This window comes from Diplodia corticola (assembly GCF_001883845.1).
Source record: "Diplodia corticola strain CBS 112549 chromosome Unknown scaffold70, whole genome shotgun sequence".
NCBI classification, from domain to species: Eukaryota; Fungi; Ascomycota; class Dothideomycetes; order Botryosphaeriales; family Botryosphaeriaceae; genus Diplodia; species Diplodia corticola.
In genome coordinates this window covers 23435-49343 of record NW_017971549.1, presented here as the reverse complement: position 1 = coordinate 49343, position 25909 = coordinate 23435, and the positions used below count along the sequence as shown (strand labels likewise).

Genomic DNA, 25909 nt, shown 5'->3' with positions numbered 1-25909 from the left:
CTTCTTCTTCTTCTTTTCTTCCTCGGTGGATCGTATTTCCAAGTGATAATTACTGGGACCATGCATGGTCTTTTGTATTCTCTTTTCTTTGTATCGGATCAGGGGAATGCATGGGTGGTACCGCAGCTGATTCGGCCACGAGGCTTTGGCAGGCACTTCGATTGTTGTTTTGTTGGGGAGGTCTTTTCCCAAAGTCGTCTATTTTGTGCAGGAAATGCTAACTTGGTTTCTTGATTCCACCATACCACTGTCTGAATCTCTGCTCTTCCACTTTTATTTTTGTTTTTGGGTCTCCCTTAGCCAACCAACCAAAACTATGCGTGCATGCAAGAAATTTCTAAGATCCCGCCATCAGATAAAAGACTCGTGATGGTTTTTTTTTCCCGTTCCATAACACCTCATCTAATGCCCATTCGCCAACTTCTCTTCCTCAACCCTCTTGATGACGAGACTCCTGATACCATCAACACCCTCACTCTTCTTGACAACAGTAACGCGCTTCTCCTTCTGCTCAAGGCCAACAAACTGGTCAGGCAAGACGGTGTTGAAGTCAAAGTCCTGCTGGTCCTTGAGGGCGAGCTGGACGGCCTGCGAAAACTTGGCCGGGTGGGCGGTGGCGAGGGAGATGTGGTGGGCAGACGACCGGTCGGCGCTGCGCTGGGCGGCGGCGATGCCGATGGCCGAGTGGGGGTCGAGGATGTAGTTGCCCGCGGCGGAGAGGGTGCCTTTCGTGCCGTTGGCGGCGGCCTTGCGGGGCCCCTGCTGTGCGGCTGTGGCGAGGTAGGTGGCGGCGATGGTGGCGAGCGTCTGCTCGTCCGAGACGCGCTCCGACTCGAAGTCTGCCGAGGCGGCGGCCAGGATGGAGGCGTCGACGGCGAAGCCGCCGGCGGTTTTGAGGTCGTTGAGCCAGCCGCGCACGCGGTCGCCCGCCGCGGCGCGCTTGTCGGCGACGGTGGACGAGGCGGCTTCGCTGCCGTAGACGTGGTACGCGAGGAACCAGAGCAGGCGCTCGAAGTTGCTGGACACGAGGATGTCCATGGCGGGCGACAGCGTCTCCTTGACGCCACTCTCGTGCGCCTTGACGCCGTCGGCGGGCAGACCGCCCGTCGCGTCGGCGCCGTGGACCGGCTTCTTCTCGTAGCGGCCGCTCTTCCAGAAGCGGTCAAGGATGTCGTTCTCGTTGGTGGCGATGACCAGCTTTTCGACGGGCAGCCCCATGCGCTTGGCGAAGTAACCGGCCAGGATGTCGCCGAAGTTGCCCGTGGGCACGACGAAGCGGACAGCGGCGCCGCTGGTGTAGGCAGGTGAGTGGATGAGTGAGAAGTAGGCGTGGAAGTAGTAGGTGATCTGGGCGAGAATGCGGGCCCAGTTGATTGAGTTGACGGCTGCCAGACGGTGGGTTTTGTTGATGGCCTCGTCGGCGAACATGGCCTTAACGAAGTCCTGTGGTTCGGGTGGTGTGAGGTCAGGAGTTTTTCTCTTTTTTTCCTTCCTAAGGTGCGACTGGAGAGACAAGGGAGAGAGAGGAGCTGCTTACCTGGCAGTCATCAAAGGTGCCGTCAACGGCCAAGTTGTGCACATTGGCGTCCAAGACTGTGGTCATCTGGGCCTCCTGAATGGGGCTGACCTTGCCCTGCGGGTGCATGATGAACACCGACACATCCTTCTTGCCGCGCAGACCGTAGATGGCAGCAGAGCCGGTGTCGCCGCTCGTGGCGCCAATGACGGTCAGATGCTCCTTGTCGGCCTCGGCCTTGCCCTGATTCCGCCTCACGAGGAAGTATTCGAACAGGTTACCCAGGAACTGCAGGGCAACGTCCTTGAAGGCGAAGGTCGGGCCGTGGAACAACTCGAGCAGGTGGATGTTGCGCTTCTCGTCGAGGGTGACGGTCGGTGTGCGATCCTGGGCGCGGAAGGTGGCGTAGCTCTTGTGGATGAGCTCCTTGAGGTCGGCGGCGGGGATCTCGGAGGGCGAGACATAGAGGGAGAAGATGGCGAAGGCCAGCTCCTCGAAGGAGTAGTCTTTCCAGGTGGTGGCCCAATCGGCGGGCAGAGAGGGGATCTCCTCAGGGATGAACAGGCCGCCATCGATGGCGAGACCCTTCAGAACGACATCCTCGAAGGACAGCTGGGCACGCGAGTCTCAGCTAATGTTTGTTTGCTTGGGAGCGGGGCGGCGGGGCGGAATTGAGGAGAGCGGGATGTTTTTTGGGCAGAGCCCAGGGTTGCGGGTGGCAGTGGTGGAAGCGACATACATCGTAGGATCCTCCGCGGGTGCTGAGGTAGCGCTGTGACGAGGTGTGCGAGGCCATTGTGTGCGTACTGGTGGTGTGGAGTGCAGTGCGGCTTCTCCCCAAATTATTGACGATGACTCCCGGCGGGAATGCGCTGGGCCCCGCCGATGTTCGGCGCTCGCCCCGGCCCGCTGTTGGCCCCAAGTTTAGCCGGATCGCCCGTACTTTGGCATTCGTAGACAGAACACCCCACCCCTCTCAATTACGTTATCAATACGACCCCCTCTTCACCGTTTTTCCTCACGTCAGAGTCGTCCAATCACACCAGCCGCAAATAAACCATGTTCTGAACGCTTCGCATTTGGTAGGAAAGCGAGTGTGATCGTCTCGACGCGACACGTTGGAATGGGCTGGTCACTTTCGGGAAGACCCAGTGCGGGGTGGTCGAGCTCTGCATTCATTTCCAGGTACCCGGCGCTCCTCTCCGCCAGGTACGCGCTACGGACTCGAATCATCCCAAAGCTACCAAAAAGACCCGCCGCGGCTTATGGCCGCCCGAACGCCATCGTTGTACAGAATCCCCAGACCCCAGCTTTTGCCCTTTTACCCTAAACAGCGATGGGAATGTCTTCGGCATCCGTGATGCACCCCTGGCTGGCATCCTTCACCAGCTTGGCGTACTTGGACAGCGTGCCCTTCGAGTACTTGAGCGGCGGCGCGACCCACGCTGCCTTGCGCGCAGCCAGCTCCTCCTCGCTGATATGCAGGTTCATCTCATTCGTCTCGGCGTCGATGGAAATCTCGTCACCGTCCTTCACGAGAGCGATGGGTCCACCTATCTGCGCCTCGGGCACAATGTGGCCGATCAGGAAGCCGTGACTGCCACCGCTGAAGCGCCCGTCCGTGATGAGCGCGACGTCGTGGCCCAGTCCCGCCCCCATGATAGCCGAGCTAGGCTTCAGCATCTCCGGCATGCCCGGGCCGCCCTTGGGGCCCTCGTACCGGATGACCACGACCGTCTTCTCACCCTTCTTGATCTCGCCCTTCTCAAGCGCCTCGATGAAGAGGTCCTCATCATTGTAGCACTTGGCGTTGCCGACGAACCGAAGGCCCTCCTTGCCGGTGATCTTGCCGACGCAACCGCCAGGAGCCAGACTGCCGCGTAGAATCTGCAAGTGACCGGACTCCTTGATGGGGTTGCTCAGCGGACGGAAGATTTGCTGATCCTTGGGGAAGTCGGGTGCTTGCTCAACGTTTTGCGCCAGAGTCTTGCCCGTGACGGTCATACCGCTGCCGTCCAGGAGGCCTTCCTTGAGCAGGAACTTGATAAGAGCGGGAGTGCCGCCGATTTCGAACAGGTCGGCGAAGACGTACTTTCCAGAGGGCTTCAGATCCGCAAGGAAAGGAGTGCGGTCACTGACGGCTTGGAAGTCATCGATGGTGAGCTTGATGCCGACCGAGTCGGCAATGGCGATCAGGTGGAGAACGGCATTGGTGGAGCCGCCAGTGATGGTGACAAGGACCATGGCGTTCTCGAAGGCTTGGCGGGTAAGAATGTCACTGGGGCGGATGTCCTCCTTCAACAGGTTCTTGATGGCTCCACCTGCAGCCAGACACTCGAGAACCTTGGCGTTGGACTCGGCGGGGTTGGATGAAGAGCCGGGCAGGGTCATGCCCATGACCTCGATGGCGCTGGCCATGGTGTTGGCAGTGTACATGCCACCGCAAGCGCCACTGCCGGGGCAAGCGTGCCGGATGATGTCAAAGCGCTCGTTCTCGTCGATCTCACCGGTGATGAATTGACCATAGGCCTGGAAGGCGGAAACGAGGTCAAGCTTGGGGTGCTTGGGCAGCTGGCCGCAGCCGGCGGCAATGGTGCCGCCGTAGACCATGAGCGAGGGCCTGTTGACACGACCCATGGCCATCAAAACACCGGGCATGTTCTTGTCGCAACCGGGAACGGAGATGTTGGCGTCGTACCACTGGGCGTTCATGACGGTCTCAATGGAGTCGGCAATCAGGTCGCGCGACTGGAGCGAGTACCTCATGCCCTTGGTGCCCATGGAAATACCGTCACTGACACCAATGGTGTTGAACTGCATGCCCCAGAGGCCAGCACGCTGCACGCCCTCGTTGATCTTGTTGTTGAGGTCCATCAGATGCATGTTGCACGGGTTGCCAGTGTACCAGACGGACGAAATGCCGACCTGGGCCTTGTTCATGTCGTCCTCCTTCAGGCCGGTGGCGTACAGCATGGCCTGCGAAGCACCCTGCGACTTGGGCTGGGTAATGCCACGGCTGACCCTGTTGAGGCCTTCATCGGCGCGGCGGGTAGCGGTCGAGGAGAGAGCCCTCCTGTCAAGTCGTGCGAGTGTCAATGGAGTGGGCACTGGATGGAGCTGATGGCGAAGGTGCAGGGACTCACAACGACCGCCACTGCGAGCTGGCGCGCATAGCCGGCCGCAACGGCACGGCGTGTAAGCTGGGGAGAAGCATTGTGGTGATTCCGGACAGCGCTCCTCCAGCGAAGCCCGCAGGTGAGTCGAATTGAGCTCCTTGGAAAAGTTCGCGAGGCCGGCGGTGACTCAGCGAATGAAGCTGTCGATAATTATTCTGCGCGCCCTGGCTGGCTTAGCGCTGGACCTGGCGGGCCGCCTCTGCCGACCTCGGAGCGTGGCGCGTTCCATCCAATCGCCGCCGCTCGGTTGACTCCCACCCGCAGTCCTCAGCAATCAACACCACGCCAATATGTCCGGCTGAACTTCTTCACTGTATGACGGCCAAGACACGTGCTCTCGGTGAGGCCCTGGCGCAAGTTTTCTCGCGGACCGCCTCCCGTAGCGCGCCACGCTCCATGGCATCGTCCGGGACGTCAGCTCGCCCCTCTGTCCCTGCGCAGGCTGTCCCGAGCGCGAGACGATGCAGCAACGACCGCGGCTCGTTCTGCGCAAGGCGGATGAGAGAGCTTAGACGCTCAATAATTTTTACTGGAAATCTGCATGCAATACCTAATCACCCACCCCGCCGGATCCTTCCCATGCAAGCCAACCAGTCAGCAGCACGAGGCTGGAGTGCTATGCTCAATGACGCCGCTTGTCGCGACGGCTGCTTTGATCCGGAACCCTAACCCACCAAATCGAAGCAGTTGTTTCACCTCGACTTCAACTTCTCCAGCAGCCGTGGTGGTGTTTCCTATCGCCGGCTTATCTCCCGAAGAAGTGCATACTTCTCCGGTCAAGTGAACCACCACTAATTCTTGCTCAACCATGCCGCCGATGATGAAGCCGCCACCCCCGCAGGCGAAGCAGAAGAGCAATTGATATGACACCGTTGCCTGCCTGGTCGCTACCTACCACCTAGCTTACTCTAATGGATTATGAAACTAAACTGTCAAAAATTAATTTTAACGGGCGCCGATGGTGTAATGGTTAGCATTAATGCCTTCCAACCTCGTAATCCCAATTGCGACTTCTGATAGCATTAGATTCGGGTTCGATTCCCGATCGGCGCATGTATTGATTTCTTTTTTACATTTCTTTTTTTTTGAATGTCTTAAGATCGTCAATAGAAGAAGCACATACCGTCGAGAATATGCCAGGATGGAGTTGTCTAGACTATTATTAGCAAATGTTCTTCGTTTTATTCATATCATGCTAACTACTCTAGGAAGGGAAGTTTAAAGCCTGCAGCTTGCTGCGATGAAGCTTTAGGGAGGAGGTCAGAGACCTCCATTTGGAAAAAACACCCACGCTCATGCACTCAAGACAGTACCGCTTTAGCCGCTCGTAGCTTTGGCCCTGAAGATTGCCCCCAAGATACGACACTCTCGGCCACTTGTCTCGAAACCCTCTGGACTCAGGTCTCTCATATACAGCAGAAGGTTCAAACCACGCTGACAGGCCCTGAAAACTTCACCGATTGGCATGATGAATTCATCGCCATCGCTAATCCGTAGACTCCTGGGCTTGAGCTTCTGGTTCGACAACACCAATGAACCCGTGACGGGTCCGAACTACACGGAAACCCAACTCGCCTACTGGGACTTCCTTCGTGTGAAGGCCCATCGGTTGCTCCGCAGGAGCGTTGCGAACCACATCTTCGCCCCGGCTTCGCGTGGGGGGGAGTCATCCCACATGATCCTTATGAAGATCAAGGCCTCGGTGGATTCTCAGCGTTCCGTGGGTGCTCAGCGTCCCCTCGACCTTTGGCGGAACGCGTATAACCTCCTCACGGAGGGCATCAAGCCTGGCACACCTATCAAGGACTATGTCATCAGCTTCCAAGAGAAGCTACACCAGCTGAGCGACCAAGACGTCAACCTCCCTAAGGGTATCATCCTCGCACACCTCGTTCATGTCACCAACAGACCCGAATGTATTGTGTGGCGGCATTCAGGACTCACAAGTGGCTACATTTCGCCACCTTAGAGGATTACCCCGAGCCCGCAGTGGCCATGAAACCCTGTGAAGAGGGGGTCGTGAGAGGGTGTCAAGGATCATCGTATTGCCAGCGTAATTGAGAGGGGTGGCTATCCGGGCAAGCTTCGGGCCAACACCTGCAGAACTTCTTATCGATAGGTACGGCGCGACTGCCTGACTCAGGCCTCGGCCGGTCAAGTATCGGCGCTGTGCGTCAGAACTCGTCCTCGGCTTTTATCTGCCATTGACGCATCCCACTTTCTCTCTACATCGTTGCTGCCATGGCTGTCGCTATACCCAACCCCGAGAACGATGTTGGCGAGACTATCCCTCCGCTCACTGCCCATGTGCGTTCTCCAGCGCCTCCATGCCGACGTCTGTGCTAACAGCCGCAGGCCGTGAGCGTTTCATTGCCAACATGGGACGCCAACGTTGGCTACGAGGAGGGCCGACCTGAGGTGGTTGGCAGAATGAAGACAGGCTACCCCCGGTACGCTCTCTACGAGCCTTCAATGGCACTTCAGCTTACCAAAAGTCGCAGTTTTTTTGTTCACAAATCTATTGCCCGCTTCGCCGACGTCATCGCTACTACCTACGGCCTTCAGGACGACAGCGCTATGCTGTTCCCTTCCCATGCGGTCGCCGCCCGCTGCGCCGACTTCTTCCGCCGCCACGCTCCCGAGCTTGCGCCCAACCAAGTCCGAATCGTCGACCTTGTGACCAGCCCAGAGCACTCGCACCCCCAGGACCGCGTTTTGCCTCGCGTGTCCGCCGTACTCTTTCCCAAGGACAGTTTCAAGGTTGCCAAGACCTTCTGGCAACACTCGGGCGATGGCGTGTCTAGCCGCAGGGCTGAATACTGCCACAAGGCATTCGAGGATGGCTTGCTGGTAGAAAAGTCTCAGGCGGGCCAGCGCACCTGCAAAGGGCCTCGGAGGTACCAGAAGAAGGGTTCTGTGGACATTTCCGCCCACCAAACCGCGCCCGTGAGGGAGCCCGACGGCCAGGATCCTCTACGCTTCGTAGAAGAAAGATTCGGCAGGAACCTAGACGTTGGTTTCGCAGAGAACGCCAAGCACGCGATCCAGAGGCGCATCGCAGGGTCTTTGACGGCTAATGTGGAGCTGGAGGAAGCATTGAAGCTGGAGCGAGACCATGAGCGGGCTCGCCCCGTGGCTGGCTTCTCAGAGGACGATGTTTACCTCTTCCCTTCGGGCATGAGCGCAATCTTCAATACCCACCGCACCATGATGGCCGCCCTAGGCCAGCGAAAGAGTGTCAGCTACGGATTCCCGTACATTGACACCCTTAAGATCCTTGAGAAATTTGGCCCTGGCGCCGTTTTCTATGGATTTGGATCATCAGAGGAGCTGGACGAGTTTGAGAAACGCCTGGAGAGTGGCGAGAAGTTCCTCGCACTGTTCTGTGAATTTCCAGGCAACCCGCTCCTGAAGGCGCCAGACCTAGAGCGAATCAGGTCCCTCGCGGATAAATTCGATTTCGGCGTTGTGGTGGACGAGACGATCGGGAACTTCTTAAACGTCCACGTCCTTCCTTTTGCGGATGTCGTCGTCAGCAGCCTTACCAAGATTTTCAGCGGCGACAGCAATGTCATGGGGGGCAGGTGAGTCTTGCTCGTTCCGGTGTTTCGAGCGACAGCTAAAAATAGGCGCAGTGCAATCCTCAACCCAAAGGGACGATACTATGACTTGCTCAAGAAGACGTGGGCAGCCGAGTACGAGGATAACGTGTGGCCGGAGGATGCGATTTTCCTGGAACGCAACAGCCGCGACTTCGTCTCGCGCATTGAGCGGATCAACGTGAACGCGGAGGCCATTTGTGAAGTTCTCATGAAGCACCCGAAAGGTAGAGTCGCAGCGCCAAGCGCCATGGGAAAGCAAACTGACCAGGTGCAGTGAAACAAGTACACTATCCCAAGTACAGCCCGACGCGAGCGTTTTATGACCGTTGCAAACGGCCCACCGGTGGTTATGGTGGCCTGCTGTCGGCCACCTTCTACTCGACGGAAGATGCCACCAAGTTTTTCGATCATCTGGACACCGCAAAAGGGCCCAGTTTGGGCACAAACTTCACGCTCAGGTTGGTAGCCTTGATCGGCGTTCTCGAACGTAAGACGTACAAACTAACTTGCGAAATAAACAGTTCGCCGTACGTCCTCCTAGCTCATTTCACCGAGCTTGATTGGGTAAGAAGCTCTCCATTATCACGCGTGCCGAGGCAAGTTATACCTGGCTAACAGATGATACAGGCGGCATCATATGGCGTCGAGTCCAATCTTGTGCGGTTCAGCGTCGGCCTAGAGGACACGGCGCAGCTGGTGGAGGTGTTCAATCGGGCGCTCGCCGCCATGGAATAGCGAGTTGACGATGGGCCTGGGCCGGCAGCGAGAGGGGGGATGTCAGTGAGGAATCGAATTGCCGACGGGCCTTCGGATTTTTTTCCTGGGGGCGGAGACGCGGCCTCGACAAGCATGACACCCAAAAAAAAAATAAAAGTAGCTCGATCGTCGAAAAGGATCAGAAAGAAAGCCGTTGGTACCGGCAAATGCGGGCACCTGCCTGGGACGCTACGCCCAGTTTCTCCATCAACAACATGCGTGGGCTGACAGGGCCAGCTGCCAGCTGCCCACCCGAGCACGGCACAGTCGCTGGGCGCGCCGACGAAGGCAGAGCCTGGATGACGGCGCCTGGACGGCGGCGGACAGCCGAGACGGCCAACATGGCCGGTATGGAATGGCCGCATCTGCGGTGGGGCCAGAAAAGAAGGGGTAGAAATACATGTGAGCCTCCCTCAGCGAAGCGAGCGTAGCTGATTTGGGCTTTGTCCCTCGAATAAGAGTCTTATGTTAGTCATGGTGTTGAGATTAATTGCAGAGAAAACCTTGAAGGGTATTAAAAGTAGCAAATTCCCAGCCCATGCTAAACTCCCGTGACCATGCCTAGCGCCTCTTAATCGCCTCCAACTTCTTGCGAAGAGCATTCATCTTCTGCTGACTGCCCAATACGCTCCTGCTGCTCCAAGACCATGTCCGTCTGCGCACGCATGTGACGTACCAGCTCAGCCTTTATATGAGATTGTTCAGCGCTCATTTGAGAAATCCTTCTTCCCCCGACTGACGCCGTTCTTCCGCCTCCCAGCCTGCGAAGTAGATGAACTCGTGAGCCAAATCATAAAACGGCACGGTGACAACGTGTACTCCAGCACATATGCGATAATTTCATGAACGCAGTTTCAATGATGAAAAGACTGCCTGCCAACGCCGTACCAGAACAGACATCTAACGTCCCAAACGACCGATACGAAATCTGAGAACAGGGTATCTCTATGTATGCTCCAAAGTACAAGCCATGGACAACCCCGAGAACGCCTGGCCGGCAGATTGGGGATTTAAAAACCAAAAGAAACGAAAGTAAAGCATGGCCTCGTGATTCATAAACCTGAACTCCGAAACGTGACAGAACCAAGTCATCATGGGGGTGCGCTGTACAGTATGATCGTGGGACTCGTTCACATGGCGGGATGTGAGTTTAGGGGGCCATGGGGTTGACTGCTCGAGTAGTTTGATTGTCCCGTCCCACCTACTTCTGGAGCATCTATAGATACTCTCACACTCTCACCTCTGTAACCGTAATCACTGCTCATCGAGATCGTTGAAACTCGTGCGCTGCCTCCGCTGGCAGCTTCCTGTATGGGAGAGACGGAAGGGATCCCATCGGGAGCACGTTCGGACAAGGAATAGTCTTCGTCGGCGGATGAGATGGATTCCGGCCGTCGTGGCGTGTGCTCGTTGTCGTGATCCAGGAATCCGTTGAGGTTTGTAGGCGACGCCAGGGGCGAAGGGATGTGGGTTCGCCTTGGGGTGGTCGCAATGTGTAGCAGGTCGGAGCGCGGGAAAGAACTTCTGGTTGCGGTAGAGGACCCTGCATCACTGTCTGCATAAGCAGTGGAGGCCTGGCTGCCCCAGGTCGCGTTGCTACGCCGCCAGGAAATCTCTCGACCTCGACGCGTCTGACTTCGTCCACGGATCGAACCAGCGCTGCTCATCGAGAAGCCAGCCTCACTGATGTTGGGGTGGTGGTTTAGGAAGTGGCTGCCTATCCCTATGAGATCCCTCGAGTCTCGAGAGATGTGCGAGCCAGAAGATTGTGCAAGATCAAGACCCGCGAGAGAATCCCGATCTGTAAGTGGATTGTCCGGAACCAGGGAGCTTGTCGGCCTCTTGCAATAACAGTCCATGGAGCACTCGCATCGGGTTTGCTGTGCCGATATGGTTTTTGCTCGCCTAATTTCTTGGATGCGCTCATTGCTCTCAGGATCTCCAGGCCGTTTCTCGAGTGAAAATGGCTTTTGGTAAGCTTCTTCGCCGTGGCGATCGGAACCAAAGTTGCGGGGTTGCGAGCCGGGTTCGGGTGCGCTTTGGCGACGCGATAATGCACGAGGCGCGATCCCAGCGGGGCTTCGGGGGGTCGACATGGACGCTTGGCCCTGTTGGTTCGGCAGAGCCTGATGATTGGTAGATCGCGATTCTTTCGGGCTGACGGACAGTGGACGGCTGTTCTCTGTTGTAGTAGCGCGACTGGTGTCGACTGACTGGCAACTGGTCCGGCGGCGCGCACGTCTTATGGCCTTCACTTGGCGAAGGCGGAAGAGCACTGCCTTGAGCTTCCCCTTGACGCGTGTTGTAAGGCCTCGAATTTTAGAGCCACTTTTATCGGTGCCTTGGTGGGCTTGCCCGGGATGCGAGGCGGGATCAGCCTGACCGGACTGCTGAGGCTGCTCTCTTCTGGCCCGACTACTTCTGGACGAGTGTTTGGACAAGGAGCTGGCGTGGCGTCCTAAAGAGGGGGGTATGTAGGCGCGAAGCCGTGATGGCGGCCTGGCTTCTACCTGCTCATGGTTGTCTTCTGGCATCTGAGGAATCGAGCAATTCGTGATGAAGGGGCTACCGAGGGCGCCCATGGAATGTAGCCTTGTAACCAGGGCAGAGGTGCCGGCTGTAGCATCTCCAGTAGGCGCAGTGCTAGCGTAGCCAGAAAGGTCGCTGGCAAAGGTCAACGTTCTGGTCTGTTGAGAGACGAGCGAGGTGTGAGTGGAGTTGCCGCCAAGGCCAAACCACTTGTAGGAACAGTTCTCGCATCTAACGCCGTTGTAAACGCCGGGAAGGCGAGAAAGCCTGAGCGTCATCTTGTTGTGCCAATGATGGCAGCTGGGACAGCTTCCGTGGAAGCTGACGTCCCAAGTTCCGGAAGGGATGGATCCAAAAGACATTGCGCTGGAGGCGGTGGAAAAATCGGTGGCGGGCCTATCCGACGGGAATGTTGTGGGAATCCGATGTGAGATATCCGCGGCGGTAGATATGTCCGGCCCGGGTCCGGTGGGAGAAGTTGGTGCCCTGGGTGGATTCATTACTCGGGTCTCCGAGTGTCGGATAGAGTCCACTTTCAAGGCTGGCGAGAGTGACTGATGACGACGTATGGCCAGGCTCGGCGGTGAAGGAATAGAGAATAGGCCCAAGACAGGCGCCTGGGGGGTTGTGCCCTACGAGGGCGTGATGGGGCCAAAACTTCAACCAACACAGTCGCGGAGACAACGAAAGCAAAGGCCAGCAGGAACGCACAGGCAGGATCGGTTTAAATGAGTCGATCATCAGGCTTATAGTAGTGTGCCTGGCGGGTCAGGCGCGGCGAGCGGCCAGGCAGCCCCCAACCGGCTGAGGCTGAGAAGTGCCACAATATCGGCTGCACTGCCGCAGCGGCCATCGCTGTTCGCACACTCCGCCACACCTCTTGCCCAAAAGGCACAGTCTCAGGCTGTCTGCCTGAGCGAAGTTCGGTGTGACCAGCGAGCGGCGTGCAGGCGCGCGGCGCGTCAGACCCGGGCTGCTGCCGCCTCGGGCCCAGCGTAGGGCATGCTGGATGGAAAGCCAGCTCGATGCAGCGAGACGTCTTCTGCTCGGCGGCGCCCCCGCAGCTGACAAACACCACGGTGCTCGCTATCGCGAGCAGAGTCGGTGACGGGCGCGTACGGGGGCGCGTACGAGGGCGGCTACCGTGAGCAATGCGGCGAGGCGGTCGAATATTAGCAACAGAAGCCAGCCGCCGACGCCATCTGTGAGTCGAGCGCTCGGCTGGGTGGAAGCGGGCCGCAAGAAAGGACCATTTCTGGCCCCCACGGCTGGCCAGACGATCGTCAGCATCGACCGGACTACGTCGAATCCGTCTTCTTTGCCGGCAGATGGTCGTAAAATAGTTGCGCCATAGCCGCAGCGCGGGTGTTGCAGCTTACATTCCCAACTTAGCAGCACTCTGGTCACTACGGCGCTGTTGTGGCCGACGGGTAGGCGTGAGCTGTACGAGACCTGCATGTTGCTGCGTCGCGCAACCTGCATGGGTGCTTCAGTCTCGTCCTGGTCTCGCCAACGACGGCGGTCCCGTTCTCAGGCAGCAATCGGCCACATCCCTCCACGAAGACGAGCTAAACGGACATGGTGTGCCAAACGGGCGAGATGCGGCGGTGCTCGACTCGGGCTGGGGCTGGTGCGGCGCGCGCGCCCATGCACCCCTGCCCTCTGACATCAGCACGGGCAGCCTGCAGCCTTGGCTACGTACAGATGTTGCGGAGGAGGCGGAGAAGGCGGACGAGGTTCGAGGAGGTCGAGCTCCCGGGCGAGGAGGCCGTTGAGAAGGCAGTCGGAGCCCGCTAGCCGGCTTTGGCCGATGCAGATGGATAGTAATGCGATGGTGGTGACTGGTGACGGGTGAAGCGAGTCGCGCTGTTCCGCGCTGCGCGCTGGGCTGCCCCGCGCCGCGCGCGCCGCCGAGACCGGAGCTTGCCTCTCGTCTCTCCACCCCGCGACTGAATATTTCGAGTCCCTACCAACACCCACCCCGACCCGCCAACCACCCGCCATGCCGTCATTCAACATCGTAGTCTTTGCAGGTTGGTCTCCGCCTTGGAATCCCCGAACGAGTATACTAATTGGCCTTCAGGCGACCACTGCGGTCCCGAAGTAAGCACCTTGCTGCCACCCTCGCCATCATGAGAGCTCACACGCCAGCGAAAGGTCACAGCAGAGGGCATCAAGGTGAGACCAGCTTCCAGTCATGACCGGAACTTTAGCTAACCGCCTCAGGTCCTCGAGGCTATCCAGAAGGAGAGGCCCGACGTGAAGTTTAACTTCCAGCACCATCTTCTCGGCGGCGTACGCACTCTCCTCCACATCCCGGCTGGTGGCATGCTCCTGACCCATACGTATACCAGGCCTCCATCGATGCCAACGGCGAGCCCCTTACCGACGAAGCCTTGGCCGCCGCAAAGAACGCCGATGCTGTTCTCCTCGGTGCCATTGGCGGTCCTGTTTGTCCCACCCTTCACACACATCTGCGGCCGCCATGCGCTGATCCACCCTGTCCTTTGTCTAGAAATGGGGTACCGGCAAGGTTCGCCCCGAGCAGGGCATCCTCAAGCTTCGCAAGGAGATGGGCACCTTCGGCAACCTTCGCCCTTGCTTCTTCGCCTCTGAGTCGCTCGTCGAGTATTCGCCGCTCAAGGCCGAAGTGTGCCGCGGCACCAACTTCAACATCATTCGCGAGCTGACTGGTGGTATCTACTTCGGCGACCGCAAGGAGGATGACGGTAGCGGCTACGCCCTCGACACAGAGCCCTACTCGCGCGAGGAGATCGAGCGTGTCACGCGCCTCGCCGCCAATCTCGCCCTGCAGGAGAACCCCCCGGCCCCCGTCTGGAGTCTGGACAAGGCCAACGTGCTGGCAACCAGCCGTCTGTGGCGCAAGGTCTTCACCGAGATCATGGAGAAGGAGTTCCCCCAGCTCACCTTCGGCCACCACCTCATCGACTCGGCCGCCATGCTCATGATCAAGAACCCTCGCGCCCTGAACGGCGTCATCGTCACCAGCAATCTGTTCGGCGACATTATCAGCGACGAGGCCAGCGTCATCCCCGGCAGTTTGGGTCTCCTGCCTAGCGCCAGTGTTGGCGCCATCCCTGACGGCAAGACGCCCGTCAACGGCATCTACGAGCCCATCCACGGTATGCACAAACGATTAGAATCACCAGTCTCTCACGATCGAATTACTGACATGCAATGAAAAAAAGGCTCCGCCCCCGACATCTCTGGCAAGGGCATCGTCAACCCCATCGCCACCATCCTGTCTGTCAGCATGATGCTGAAATACTCCCTCTGCCAGCCCGAGCTCGCCACCGCCGTTGACGTGGCCGTCAAGAACGTCCTGGACAATGGCGTCCGCACCGCTGACATCAAGGGCACTGCCAGCACCAAGGACATGGGTGATGCCGTTGTCGCTGAGCTGACCAAGCTTCTCAAGAAGTAGAAGATAAAAAGAGAAAGAAGGTAAAATAAAGGAACAGTCTGACCAGAGCTTGATTTGGGACCGGTCATGTCTTTACAGATACGGTTAAATAGCTTGGGAGGAATTGGATGATGATATGAGCACATACAAAAAAAAGAATTTGGGTGTCAACCTCCTTTGAAACCCATTCCTGCTGTTTTCCACCGCCTTGAGAAGATTCGCCAATAGCAGGCCCAACCGGTACACATTTGCCGCCTTTATGGATCCGACAGCGGGCGCAGGTCTCCGTGTTGTTAGGGCTCTTGCCGGGAGCAAAAGCCTTGCATTTCGCCGCATTTGACCGGCACTTGATGCAAGGAGGCTCACGGTCGACGCCAGCATCAGTCTCCACAATCAGCCTAGCGTAATTGTACTGCCGCATGAAGTCCTTGTCGTTCTTTGCGTTGGAGCTCGCGCGCGTGTCCCAGCCGGCCTTTGAGATGCACCAGAAGTTCGCAGTTTTTCTCGTGTTTGCGCGGATGGAGGGGGAGGGTGCAGAAGAAAGAGGGACGAGGGTTTTATGTTGCCAGCAGGTGGTGGCTACAGCTGCTGACCGGGCCCGAAAATCCGATGCCAAAAATAGAAGGTGCCAAGAGAAAGTGAGCGTAAGGCACATGGAAGGGCACTAGCCACGTCCATCTAGCACTCTAGAGCAAATACTAAAATGTGGATGTAGGTTGATATGGTATGTACAAGAGTACCCAAACAGACTTCACCTACCCGTGCAAGCCCCAGAGAGGGTTATTTAGTAGATTAGTTTCGAGAAAGCCCAATTCTTCGCGACCAACAGTGCAGCGGGAAGCTAAGAAGATTCGGACTCACCAGGTTACTTGTCACAATAAATCTTCGAACTCAACCCTCACTCATTGTGCAGAGCGAACCAGCTAAATGTTGTTTCTTCCTGCTGCTCGACATGTCACTGAGGTAATGCCGTCAGCCAACGATCAGTTGCCTCTCTCAGAGCGATAGACAAAGACGCAAGCATCCTTGACCGCAATCTGCCGTCGGCCCGTTCCCATTCGTCACGGAGAGCGCCTATGACTTCCTCAAAGGCCTGAGCTATGGTGTTCTGTGTCTCTACCACCATGTTGAACGTGGATTGTGGGTCATAGGGTAGGTCGTCCTCTTCAACAGAATCATATTCGGTTCCGTCACTGTCGTCATAATCAATTTCGACCCCTGAGTCTTGCGGGTAGACTGGCGGGATCGTTGACGCGACTGCATGCGCACTGTTGAGTCGAGCGGCCAGTGCGCCTTGGACAGGCGGAGGTGGACGTGAGGGACCAGCCCTCGGTGAAGAAGAGCCCCGGCTCGAGGAACGCGAGGAACGTTTCCGTTTTAGGCACCTCTCTCTGGGGATAAAGTATGTAGTGGATGCTATAGAAGCTGCGTTTGTGGCTTCGATCGAAGGTAGGTTTACGTCAATCCGGCGGCGGCGGACTGGTCTACTTGGATGGTTGTTCGCCATGGTATGTGTTCTCAGTTTGTTGTGGCAATCGGGTGTTGTAGAAAGTGTGGGCCGCCTTTAAGTAACTTGATCTGGCATCGTGAGTTTCAAGCCATGGGTAGGAGAATCATGTCCCTGCCGGTGACCACCAAGACTCGGTCTGGCGTGAGAGTCGTACCTCGCACCTGTCCTTCTACAAAGGGCTAATCTTTTGTCGACCGCCGCACGTTAGGGCTCGTGTTTTGCACGACCCGATATCGGGCCAAGTATCCAGTGATGCCATTCCCCATCGTCCAAGTGCCACCTCTCGCCGTCGGAGGGGCTTCTCCTGAAACCACTGATTTCTCTGCCCGACCCGAGAAAGGGCGTATTGTAGCTTTCAGCTGTAAGATTGTTCGATTTGCTAAGGATTAGCATCCCTATGCAATGTTGAATATAGGAGCGCTACCCTGCACGGAAATTGGATTGCTTTTTTTTTTGCAAGTTGGAAGATAGTAGATATAGCAGTCCATCCTTCGAACGGCTCATTTTTCCTTGGTAGATAAGCAATCATTTTCAAGCGGTCTTTCAACCTTCTTACAATACTCGTAGCAGGAACAGATGCCGCGTTAGTCTAAGGCTGTCTTTGTCTTTTTTTTTTAAAAAAAAAAACAAAACACCCCCCATGCCAAGTGTATCGCTTATCTACTACTGCCACAGCTCAGAAGTACAAAGCGGTGGGAGATGGATGATGCACAAGTTGTGCGCTTTGTTATGAAAGATGTGCGTGACAAAATAGCCAGGCTATACAAACCCAGTGGTGACATTCCGTATTCTTCTCAATACACTTGAATGGGGTGAGGATGTCATGAGATATCACTCGAAGCATGAAAGAGCGGGTTGATGGAGCACGTGCCATGTAACCAATCACCACAAAAAAAAAAAAGCACGGCAAGGAAGGGACAATGTAGGGTAGTAGTATAAACTTCGTTTCTTAGGAACATAACAATAGGTATAGATAGATACGCGCGGACTCATCCCCGTGTCTCAGAGTCGATGGTCCAGCGACCGAATGTACAACACCGTCAACACCGTCTAGGCTAAAACAACACGAGTATATTCCGGCAAACAGCCTCCCAAACTCCAAGCACTGCGGGCTGTTCTTCAGCGGTGCTGCCACAGGCCGGCGGGGACGGCTTGCGTCTGGTCGCCGAGCACGCGCAGCTCGCCCGACGAGATGTCGAAGATGACGCCGTGGACGCTGACGCCGCGCTCGGCCATGGCCTTGCGGACGGTGGCGTTGGCGCGGATGGTCTCGACGCCCTGGCGCACGTTGAGCTCGGCAAGACGCAGGGCCTTCCTGTCGACCGAGTCGATCTGGTCGATCTCGTGCTGGTGGCGGCGGCGCAGGTCGCGCAGGGGCTGCAGCCAGGCGTTGAGGGCGGGGCCGAGGTCGTTGTCGTTGAGGGCGTTGATGGCGCCGCCGCACTGCGTGTGGCCGCACAGCACGATGCGCTTGACCTTGACGGCGCCGACGGCGAAGTCGATGATGCTCTCGCTGCTCAGGTCGCCGGGGACGATGACGTTGGCAATGTTGCGGTGCACGAACATGTCGCCGGGCTTGCAGTCGCAGATGGTCGTCTCGGGCACGCGCGAGTCGCCGCAGCCAAACCAGAGCACCTCGGGGCTCTGGCCCTGGGCCAGCGTCTGCCACAGCTGCGGCTCGCTCTGGGCGGAGCGGCGGGCGTAGCTCTTGTTGCCCGTGATGACCCGCTCAAAGGCATCTGTGCGAATCGTACGATTTTGATGTCAGCCTCCCGTTTCGGCGTCTTTGGCGAGCTCCCGGGCCAATGGGCGCCTACCAGCCCCGGTCGCACTCATGGCGGCCGTCGGAAACAGATGTTGCAGAGGGCGGGCAGCGGAAACCGGCGCTCTGGCGGCGGCGGACGAGAGGCAGCGGGCGAGGGTGAGGCTTTGCGACCTCATGCTGGACGGGGGCGGGGGGGGCGCGATGGGGGTTTTTAGCTTACCCTGCTTTGCTCCGGCGGCAGCCATTTTCGCTTTCGGCTCGATCGGGCTTGTTGCTGGCCGATGACTCTATCGCGCGTCCGAATGGGGCCGTCCTATCAGGATCGCGCTCAACGCTTTTTTTTTCCTGTCGTTCCTGGGCTCCGCCAAGTGCGCTTTTCCGCGGCCTAGCTCAGATCGCCAGCCACCGACGTGGGAGGGCGAGATTCCGTGACTCGGGGGTGTCGGTCGGCGCACGTGGAGAGGTGAAAGGAGGGCTGTGTCGGTGGTGTCAGTGGTCGTGGCCGAGTCCACTCTGGGCGCGGGAGGCGTCCCTTTATGTACTTGGCCCTCTGAGGAGCCGGAGTTCAACAAGTCGCAGCAGGCACGTCTCACCCCCCTCAGTCCGGCCTGGGTTGCACGCCCTCCCAAGCCAGGCCAAGGATTTTTTTCGGGCATGACGGCGCCCCCAAGAGGCTTGCGACTGCTACCTACGGGCGCCCCCCGTCGATCTCCGCTGCCAAAGCACCCCCCGGTGCCCCGTCACCCCGTCTCCAGCTCGCAAGCCCGAGTCCGCTCCGCATGCTCGTCGCCCGCTACCGCCCCGGCCTCCCTGCCTGCGCCCGCCTGCGCCCGCCTGCGCCCGCCTGCGCCCGCGCGGATTCCTCAACAACCGCCCGGAATGCCGATCACATACGACGGCTCCTCACCCCGTCGCCTGCCGCTGGCTCGTGGCTGCCGCGGTGCGCCATTCCTGCCTACCCCAGGATGACACGGAGGCGTCGCCCGTCAACATCACGTTGCGCTCGACTGACCCATGGTCACGGCTACGGTCGCGGCAGCTCACTGCTGCAAGCCACAAGACGGTCGAGCCCGACGCGACACGGGCTCTGCCGCCGCCCGCCCGCACCGCCAGCACCGCCAATCAGTACAGACGTAGTAGAAGCACTGCGACTCTGCAGCAGCTGGCCATGGCTATTGGCTGGTGCCCGACCCTCCGAGCTTTGTCCTTTTTCTCCGGCGAGAAGCCGGGTCGGCGTCGTCATACCCAGGACTCTGCCATTAGGGGGCTAACCACCACGACCCACCACATTGCGCTGCTGCTGCGCGAATCTGTCGCCAGCTTCCCCTCAAGCTAGGTACCGGTCAAACCTGCGCTCTGTTCATGAGGTATTAATTCCAAGGTGCTCCGCAACGGAGGACGAAGTGGGAACACCGGGCGTCGTACTCGCGTTAGAGCGTTGTGTGTGTGTGCGCGCGCGCAATCCAATATGCGCACATGGTCTCCAGAGCCGCAGTCGCGCTTCATGTGTGTCTCCGCCCGCGTGCTGAGAAGGGTCCAGCTGCAGGATGACGCTGCCGCGCTGCTGAACCCTGGACTTCCCCGTCTTGATTAGTCCACTGGGCTCCTAGGCCCTCCGCGCTGCTCGCCATGCATGTATGATCCCCCAGCGAAGCCAAGGCAGTGTACGACACCACTCGAGCTGCTTACTACGAAGCGGAGGGCCGAAAGTCCGAAGCGGCAGCGACGTGGCTGGCGTGCCTGCCGAGGCGTAGCTGGGGAATTACGTTTAGACTTGAGAACCGGAGCATCTTCGGGGTTCACTTTGAGTCTAACTAGTCGAATCAAAAGACAAATCATGTGATTTCGCGCTTGCGCGTCAGTCCAAGCGCGTTTTCCTAACGTTATCCCTAATCCCTACGCGTCTACCTATCGCATTGCGCGCTCGCCGTCACCACCGCCGTTTCCACCACCGTCCGTCACCACCACCCACCACCGTCACCACCGTCACCACCGCCGTCTCTACCTTCCGTTACCACCACCGCCGTCTCTACCTTCCGTTACCACCACCGCCGTCTCCATCACCCACCACCGTCACCGCCGTTACCACCGCCATCACCACCGCCGTCTCCACCGCCGACTATGACGCGGATCCCGACAACTTCACGAAAGATGGACGGCTGAGAACGAAGAAGGGTTCCGTTCAAGGGAGGGATGCTGGCGGCCGGTTCTCCAAGTCAAGAGCAGAGGCTATAGAGCCGGACAGCCGGTTCAGTCATCTCGCCCGGCAGGTTGGAGAACAACCAAGCGTTCGACAACCTGCTCCGGTGGCTGGCCTTTGGGTCCTTTAGTCCGGCCCTGATGATCTTGAGAGCCTCGTCTTGGGGTAACGGCTCCGACTTCGCGAGGTCGATATCCTCCCCATCGATGCTGGTGACGATCGTTTAAGCTCTTACCAACCTCGGAAACACAGCCCAACGGTTGCGGTCCGTACCGCCTCTTCTTCTTTATGAGCGCTGTTGTCCTTTGCCGAGGCATTATCCGTGGCCTTCCTAGTAGCACCCGGTTCTCTTGATTTGGTGTCTATGTAGACCTCCATTACTGACTCCCACTTGCGCTTAGGACCCAAGGTGTCGTCCGTAGGCTTCGTAGTAGCTTCTTTTACGTCGGACACCTTAGTAATCCTAGGGTGCGCTTGGCGCATTACCCCTAGCGGCGGTTACCTCACTTCCCGATGGTGTATCCCGACTAGGTAAGGCGAAGATAGGATCAGGCGCCAATACTTACGGTAACTGGGCTGCTAAGGCGTCTATGCTTGTGACGACGCGGGAGTAAGTAACAAGTAGCTATGTATTAGTAGATTGCAATAGCGAGCGAGGAATGCTAAAAAAGAGAAGTGCTGCCGTTATGTCGTAATTCGGGGTGATAAGATTTCGGAATTGGCCCCTCCTTCGAGTAGACCCTACTTCGCCGGTAGCAGTTACGCGCCATACCCTCCACCGCTCAGCAACCTCCGGATTACTATCTCTTTTACGGCTGACCGCTCTTAGAACCCCGCTACTTCTATACGCATCCTCGCTGTCCATCTCGCTTCTACTACATTATATCTAACCTCTAAACTTCTTACACCCCGGCACTCTCTAGTCTGCTCCCACTTGCGAAAACCCCCTCCATCGATATAACTCCCCCACCAACCTCACTAATAACTAACCGTTGCTTACACTAAATAATTCCTACATAATATACCCCTTCCGGTAAGCCCTCGTCTCACCGTTATTCTCGTCTTTTTTTTTTTTTTTTAAAAAAAAACGCCCGATACCCATAACTTCATTACTTCCTCGCCGCTGGCGGTAAACCTAGATATCACACGACGCTCGTCCTCGACTCTTAACTTGTTCTCGATAAAAACATATCGATGGTTTACCCGATTGCCTGCTTGGTGTCCGCTAAAGCTACTTAGTCCGCTCTTATAAAAGTTGCAGCGTTTAAGACCGGTTCGTCTAGTACGATAGTCTCGTCTGCTCGTAAGAGCTATCCGAAAGCTACACTTATCACTACCGTATAATAACTACAGCAGCCGCCGCCTCCGGCAAGCCGATAAACTATCAGAGTAGGTGCGTATCAAGGCGTTGGAGTAGATTATAGAGGAGCTTTAGAAGCGCTAGTAATTACGATTTTATCGTAATCACTTAGCTCAACACCATAAAAGGACGTGATAACTACTGCAGGGATAAAGCCCCAGCTTCGCCGGGGGTCCCTTTGATATATTTCGCCTCGCCTCTATCAACGAAACATGTTATGTCTTAAAGTTTCTGTCTGAAAGAGTCGAGGAGTGTCCAGTCGGCATCAGAGAGGGCAGACACCGTAACATCCAGCTCCTCTCCAGTAAGTAAGGGTGGGTCCTGGCGCTGTAGGCCTGTAGTATTGTCTAGGGTCACCGCTTGTTGCGAAGACGTAGTGGGATGAGAAGGCGTAGTGGGAGCGCTTGACGAAGGCGCCGGAGTGGGGTCAAAGCTACTTGGAACGTGAGTGTGGCCTTCATTACCATCGTCGTCACTGTCTTCCTTATCTAGACGTTGATCGCGGTTCCGACGACGACAGCCATTGCAGTTCAAGTATTCTACTTCGTCCACATCATCGTTTGAGGCGGACGAATCGACGCCATAAGGAAACCAGAAATAATGACCTTTGTCAGGTTCATGCTTGCCCGGGATACACCACTTCTTCTGTAACTACCATTCAGTGATCCCATCGGCACGGGAGATGCAAGTATCGACCTCAGGTGCCCGCGAGTATCAGAACACAATGGCGGAGAGATAACGTTTGGCGTTTGGTGAGACTGACTTTGGTTGAGCGGCAAGTACCCGGGTTTGGACTGGGGGACAGTCGGTTTCTACGCTAGTGGCTATACGAGACGTCAATCCTTCTCCGTAGCGAGACGCGCTCTAGCTCTCGTATACATGACTCTAGAAGCCTTTAGCGCTTGGAATACGCCCGCCCCTGTTTGAGCTTTTAGACTGCATCGCTTGCCCCTCTTGGAGTCTAAGATAGAGGACCGCTGATTTCGTCCGTGTGAGGCTTGCTAAGCCAGCGGTCTTCACCAAAGACGCAGTGTTCGTGGTGCAGCCGCTGCTGTCGGTGTAACAGAGTGCGCCCTCTGCATGCTTTGAATTGTAAGCTGGTCCTCGGACGAAAGTGGCTGTTTGGTCTCAAGCCTGGAACTCTGTTCACGTTGGTGGGAATTAAGCCCATCCTGATGGTTGCGTGCGGAAATAGCGAAGTAAGTCAAACTACAGGCGCGTGGTGTGGTAGGTAGGAGCCGACTAACACTTTAGCGGCGGCTATCGAATCGTCCCGGCAAGCGTGCGATACGATGGCATGGCAAGGCTTAGTACCTATGTGGGGCCACTCACGACGACTATACTCAGGGAGTCCCATCCCAACGGCGCAACGCTTGCACGCTGCAAGCGATACAACAGTACCGAGGTGAAACCTCCCAACTCTTTACGATAAGCAACGACGTGGTAAGTGAGTCTTTCCGACTCGTTGCGATGGATTCCATGACTCGTCACGACAAACATAGGTGTTCCCACCGCAAGAGGCGCCGAGAGATATCCAAGGGCGCCACAGTCGACGAGGGTTGCTATGCGAGTCAGCAGAGTCACGTCTAGGCCTACCCGAAATCTATTCCACTCCGAGTCCCAATCCAGGCCACACGAGAGCCACCCTCTATATAAAAGGAGCCGGTCTTGCTCATGATATAAATTATAAATCCAGACCACCAGCAAACCTTCACCTTGACACGGCACACTGCACAGGTAAGACTTGGGAGATGGATGGCCGTCCTCCGAAGTCCACATTGACTGACACTACCATGGCCTCCAGACCGACAGCATCCACGATGAAGTACACCACCGTCCTCCTCGCCCTCCTTCCGGCCCTCGGCTACGCCCAAGACGCCTACGGCCCGCACTGCTCGACTCGCGATAGGGCCGCATGCCAGCTCGGGCGGTGTATCTACCCCGTGGCCGGGTAAGCACACTCCATGACCTGCGTTTAACCCATCCACGATTGCTGAAAGCGAGCATATAGGTCTTACGCGTGGACCAACGATCCCGTCTGCGTCGTCCCGTGCAGCAACAACGCCTGTAAGACCAAGTGCCAGTCTCAGGATTATAACAGGAAGTACCAGGTCGGGTACTGTCACTCCATGTAAGTTTTGGCTCTACCGTGTCGTCATGGGGGTTGCTGACGTTTTCCAGTGGCAAGGACAACTTCTGTCTCTGCACCGACAAGACGTTCTTCTAAGGCCTTGCGGTGGGATGCACAGTACGAAAATACCCATAGTGAAATATCAATATTATCTGGTTGCCTTTCTACTGCTGGTAGTGTGCGAGTGGGCCCCTCGCCGTTGTGCTAAAAAAACATTTCACGATTGACCAATGCAATGACAAGGCTTGACATGCTTGAGACACTTCGCTCAACCATTGCACAAATTTGCCGCTTTCTCATACACGACCGAAGAAAGGCTGGTGACGCCACTGGTTTGGGACGAGACGTCGGCCGAGCTGCGCTTCGCCAGTGTTGGCGCCATGCTGGATTCCATGGCTATTCAAATGGCAGCCCCTCTCCTACGGCTCTTTTCTGCTGTTCTCGGACCAGAACGGAAGGCCGGCCTGAGCGCGAAGGCATCCGTACACGGCACTGCTGTCAATCATGTCTCCGGCGTGAGAGCGCGCAAGCTTCAAATGGGCCAGTGCCGTGTCCATAGTGGGTATGCGCATGTCGTTGCTGTTGGCAATGGACAAGGCATGTCGAGCGTCTTTTGCCGCGAGCGACGCGGCAAAGCCAGGTGGGGTCCCATGCGGTGGAGCCCAGGCACCAGAAGTCATTCTTTGCATATCTCGTCAGCGTCGACTCTGAGGCATGCAGTCGGAGGAGTGGAGTGCACGAACCGGTGAGAATAGCTTTCCAGAACCGGGCCAAACATGTTGCCTATGAACTCTTCCATCTGGGTGCAGCCAATCCCTGTGACCTCGGCAAAGACCTGGGCTTCGGCGATGACCTCCATGAAGCTGATGACGAGGATGTTTCTGGCATTGGTGGCGGTGTCAGCACAGAGGCGGCAGGGCAAACGGATCAAGGCTGCCACGTACCCGGAGATCTTGAGGAGGCTCGACTTTCGGACATCGTCGCCCATGTCGATGATGCTTCGGCCCATGACATTGAGGACCAGAGGCTTTACCGCCGTCAGAGCCGCCGACGGACCCGCCATGGCGAAGATCAACTTGCCCGATGCTGCCATGGGGCTGGCGCCGAAGACAGGCGAGGATATGAAGGTTGCACCCTTGGCCGCCAATGTGGCTGATACGGACGCCGAGGTGTCGGGATGCACCGTCGATGTATCCACAAAGATCTTGCCCGCAATTGACGTGCATGACTCGGCGGCAACAGAGGTCAATTCTTTTAGTACCTGGTCGTTTGAAATCTGTTAAGGGAAGTCAGTCAGTAACAGTGTTTGCCCAAACGGTTCACTCGGGGACGCATGCCATGGTGAAGACAATATCAGACGCGTTCACAACGGCCTCATAGTTTTGCTCGGGCAGTGCGCCGGCTTCCGCCAGCGGCTTGCCCTTCTCGAGAGTGCGGTTCGAATATCTGAGAGGCGGTGCACCAGCAGACTTTAGATGGCGCGTGAGGTTCAGGGCCATGCCGAGGCCCATGGAACCCAGGCCATACTGAATGTAATTATAATCAGCCCCAATCGCCTTCGCTCTTGGGGTTTGGAGATGCTTACCCAGCCAACTCTTGCTCCTTGAACAGTCATGGTATCTCAGTCAGCCGTTTTTGCGTTGTGGGAAGACTCGGAACGTCTTTGACAAAATGGCTTTAAATACAATACCACATCTACACTCGACGCAGCCGGGGGGCTCGGGCTCGGGCTCGGATCTTCGGGTCGCACGGCCGAGCATCGAGTGGTGAGTGTGGAGCTCCACCCTCCACCACGATCGGGAAATCCGAGATCTCCGGGTACATTCCGACTCTGGAAAGTAGAGATGGCGAAACCATCTCAGATGGACCAATCATGTCAGAGTTGATTGCACCTGGGAACTGTCGAATGTCATTGGTCGTGTGGTGCAGCACCGTAAGTA

The 25909-nt window shown here is 57.1% G+C and overlaps 9 protein-coding genes across 9 annotated transcripts; 4 read left to right on the top strand and 5 right to left on the bottom strand.

Moving 5' to 3' along the window:
* Nucleotides 1-402: 402 nt before the first annotated feature.
* On the bottom strand, nt 403-2312 carry BKCO1_7000015 (threonine synthase; the record flags this gene model as incomplete). Its single annotated transcript, XM_020278486.1, has 3 exons — nt 403-1443; nt 1538-2128; nt 2256-2312. 3 exons carry the CDS (start codon nt 2310-2312, stop codon nt 403-405), a joined length of 1689 nt encoding a protein of 562 aa, XP_020126185.1.
* A 530-nt stretch (nt 2313-2842) lies between these two features.
* BKCO1_7000014 (dihydroxy-acid dehydratase) lies at nt 2843-4730 on the bottom strand (the record flags this gene model as incomplete). Its single annotated transcript, XM_020278485.1, has 2 exons — nt 2843-4589; nt 4660-4730. 2 exons carry the CDS (start codon nt 4728-4730, stop codon nt 2843-2845), a joined length of 1818 nt encoding a protein of 605 aa, XP_020126145.1.
* A 1430-nt stretch (nt 4731-6160) lies between these two features.
* BKCO1_7000013 (uncharacterized protein) lies at nt 6161-6661 on the top strand (the record flags this gene model as incomplete). The annotated part of the gene is made up of 1 exon (XM_020278484.1): nt 6161-6661. One exon carries the CDS (start codon nt 6161-6163, stop codon nt 6659-6661), a length of 501 nt encoding a protein of 166 aa, XP_020126146.1.
* A 272-nt stretch (nt 6662-6933) lies between these two features.
* Nucleotides 6934-9029, top strand: BKCO1_7000012 (cystathionine gamma-synthase; the record flags this gene model as incomplete). The annotated part of the gene is made up of 7 exons (XM_020278483.1): nt 6934-6999; nt 7048-7142; nt 7194-8276; nt 8328-8518; nt 8569-8752; nt 8816-8858; nt 8922-9029. 7 exons carry the CDS (start codon nt 6934-6936, stop codon nt 9027-9029), a joined length of 1770 nt encoding a protein of 589 aa, XP_020126147.1.
* Nucleotides 9030-10180: 1151 nt separating this feature from the next.
* BKCO1_7000011 (serine threonine-protein kinase prp4) lies at nt 10181-11857 on the bottom strand (the record flags this gene model as incomplete). The annotated part of the gene is made up of 1 exon (XM_020278482.1): nt 10181-11857. One exon carries the CDS (start codon nt 11855-11857, stop codon nt 10181-10183), a length of 1677 nt encoding a protein of 558 aa, XP_020126148.1.
* A 1724-nt stretch (nt 11858-13581) lies between these two features.
* Nucleotides 13582-15024, top strand: BKCO1_7000010 (3-isopropylmalate dehydrogenase; the record flags this gene model as incomplete). Its single annotated transcript, XM_020278481.1, has 7 exons — nt 13582-13612; nt 13663-13682; nt 13731-13757; nt 13806-13874; nt 13934-14029; nt 14095-14722; nt 14789-15024. The coding sequence occupies 7 exons, from the start codon at nt 13582-13584 to the stop codon at nt 15022-15024; spliced, it is 1107 nt and encodes a 368-aa protein (XP_020126149.1).
* A 2608-nt stretch (nt 15025-17632) lies between these two features.
* Nucleotides 17633-18523, bottom strand: BKCO1_700009 (carbonic anhydrase; the record flags this gene model as incomplete). Its single annotated transcript, XM_020278539.1, has 2 exons — nt 17633-18252; nt 18331-18523. The coding sequence occupies 2 exons, from the start codon at nt 18521-18523 to the stop codon at nt 17633-17635; spliced, it is 813 nt and encodes a 270-aa protein (XP_020126161.1).
* Nucleotides 18524-23631: 5108 nt separating this feature from the next.
* BKCO1_700008 (uncharacterized protein) lies at nt 23632-24065 on the top strand (the record flags this gene model as incomplete). The annotated part of the gene is made up of 3 exons (XM_020278538.1): nt 23632-23789; nt 23850-23969; nt 24020-24065. 3 exons carry the CDS (start codon nt 23632-23634, stop codon nt 24063-24065), a joined length of 324 nt encoding a protein of 107 aa, XP_020126162.1.
* Nucleotides 24066-24388: 323 nt separating this feature from the next.
* On the bottom strand, nt 24389-25584 carry BKCO1_700007 (6-phosphogluconate dehydrogenase family protein; the record flags this gene model as incomplete). Its single annotated transcript, XM_020278537.1, has 5 exons — nt 24389-24650; nt 24713-24850; nt 24914-25245; nt 25301-25495; nt 25555-25584. The coding sequence occupies 5 exons, from the start codon at nt 25582-25584 to the stop codon at nt 24389-24391; spliced, it is 957 nt and encodes a 318-aa protein (XP_020126127.1).
* Between the last annotated feature and the right edge of the window lie 325 nt (nt 25585-25909).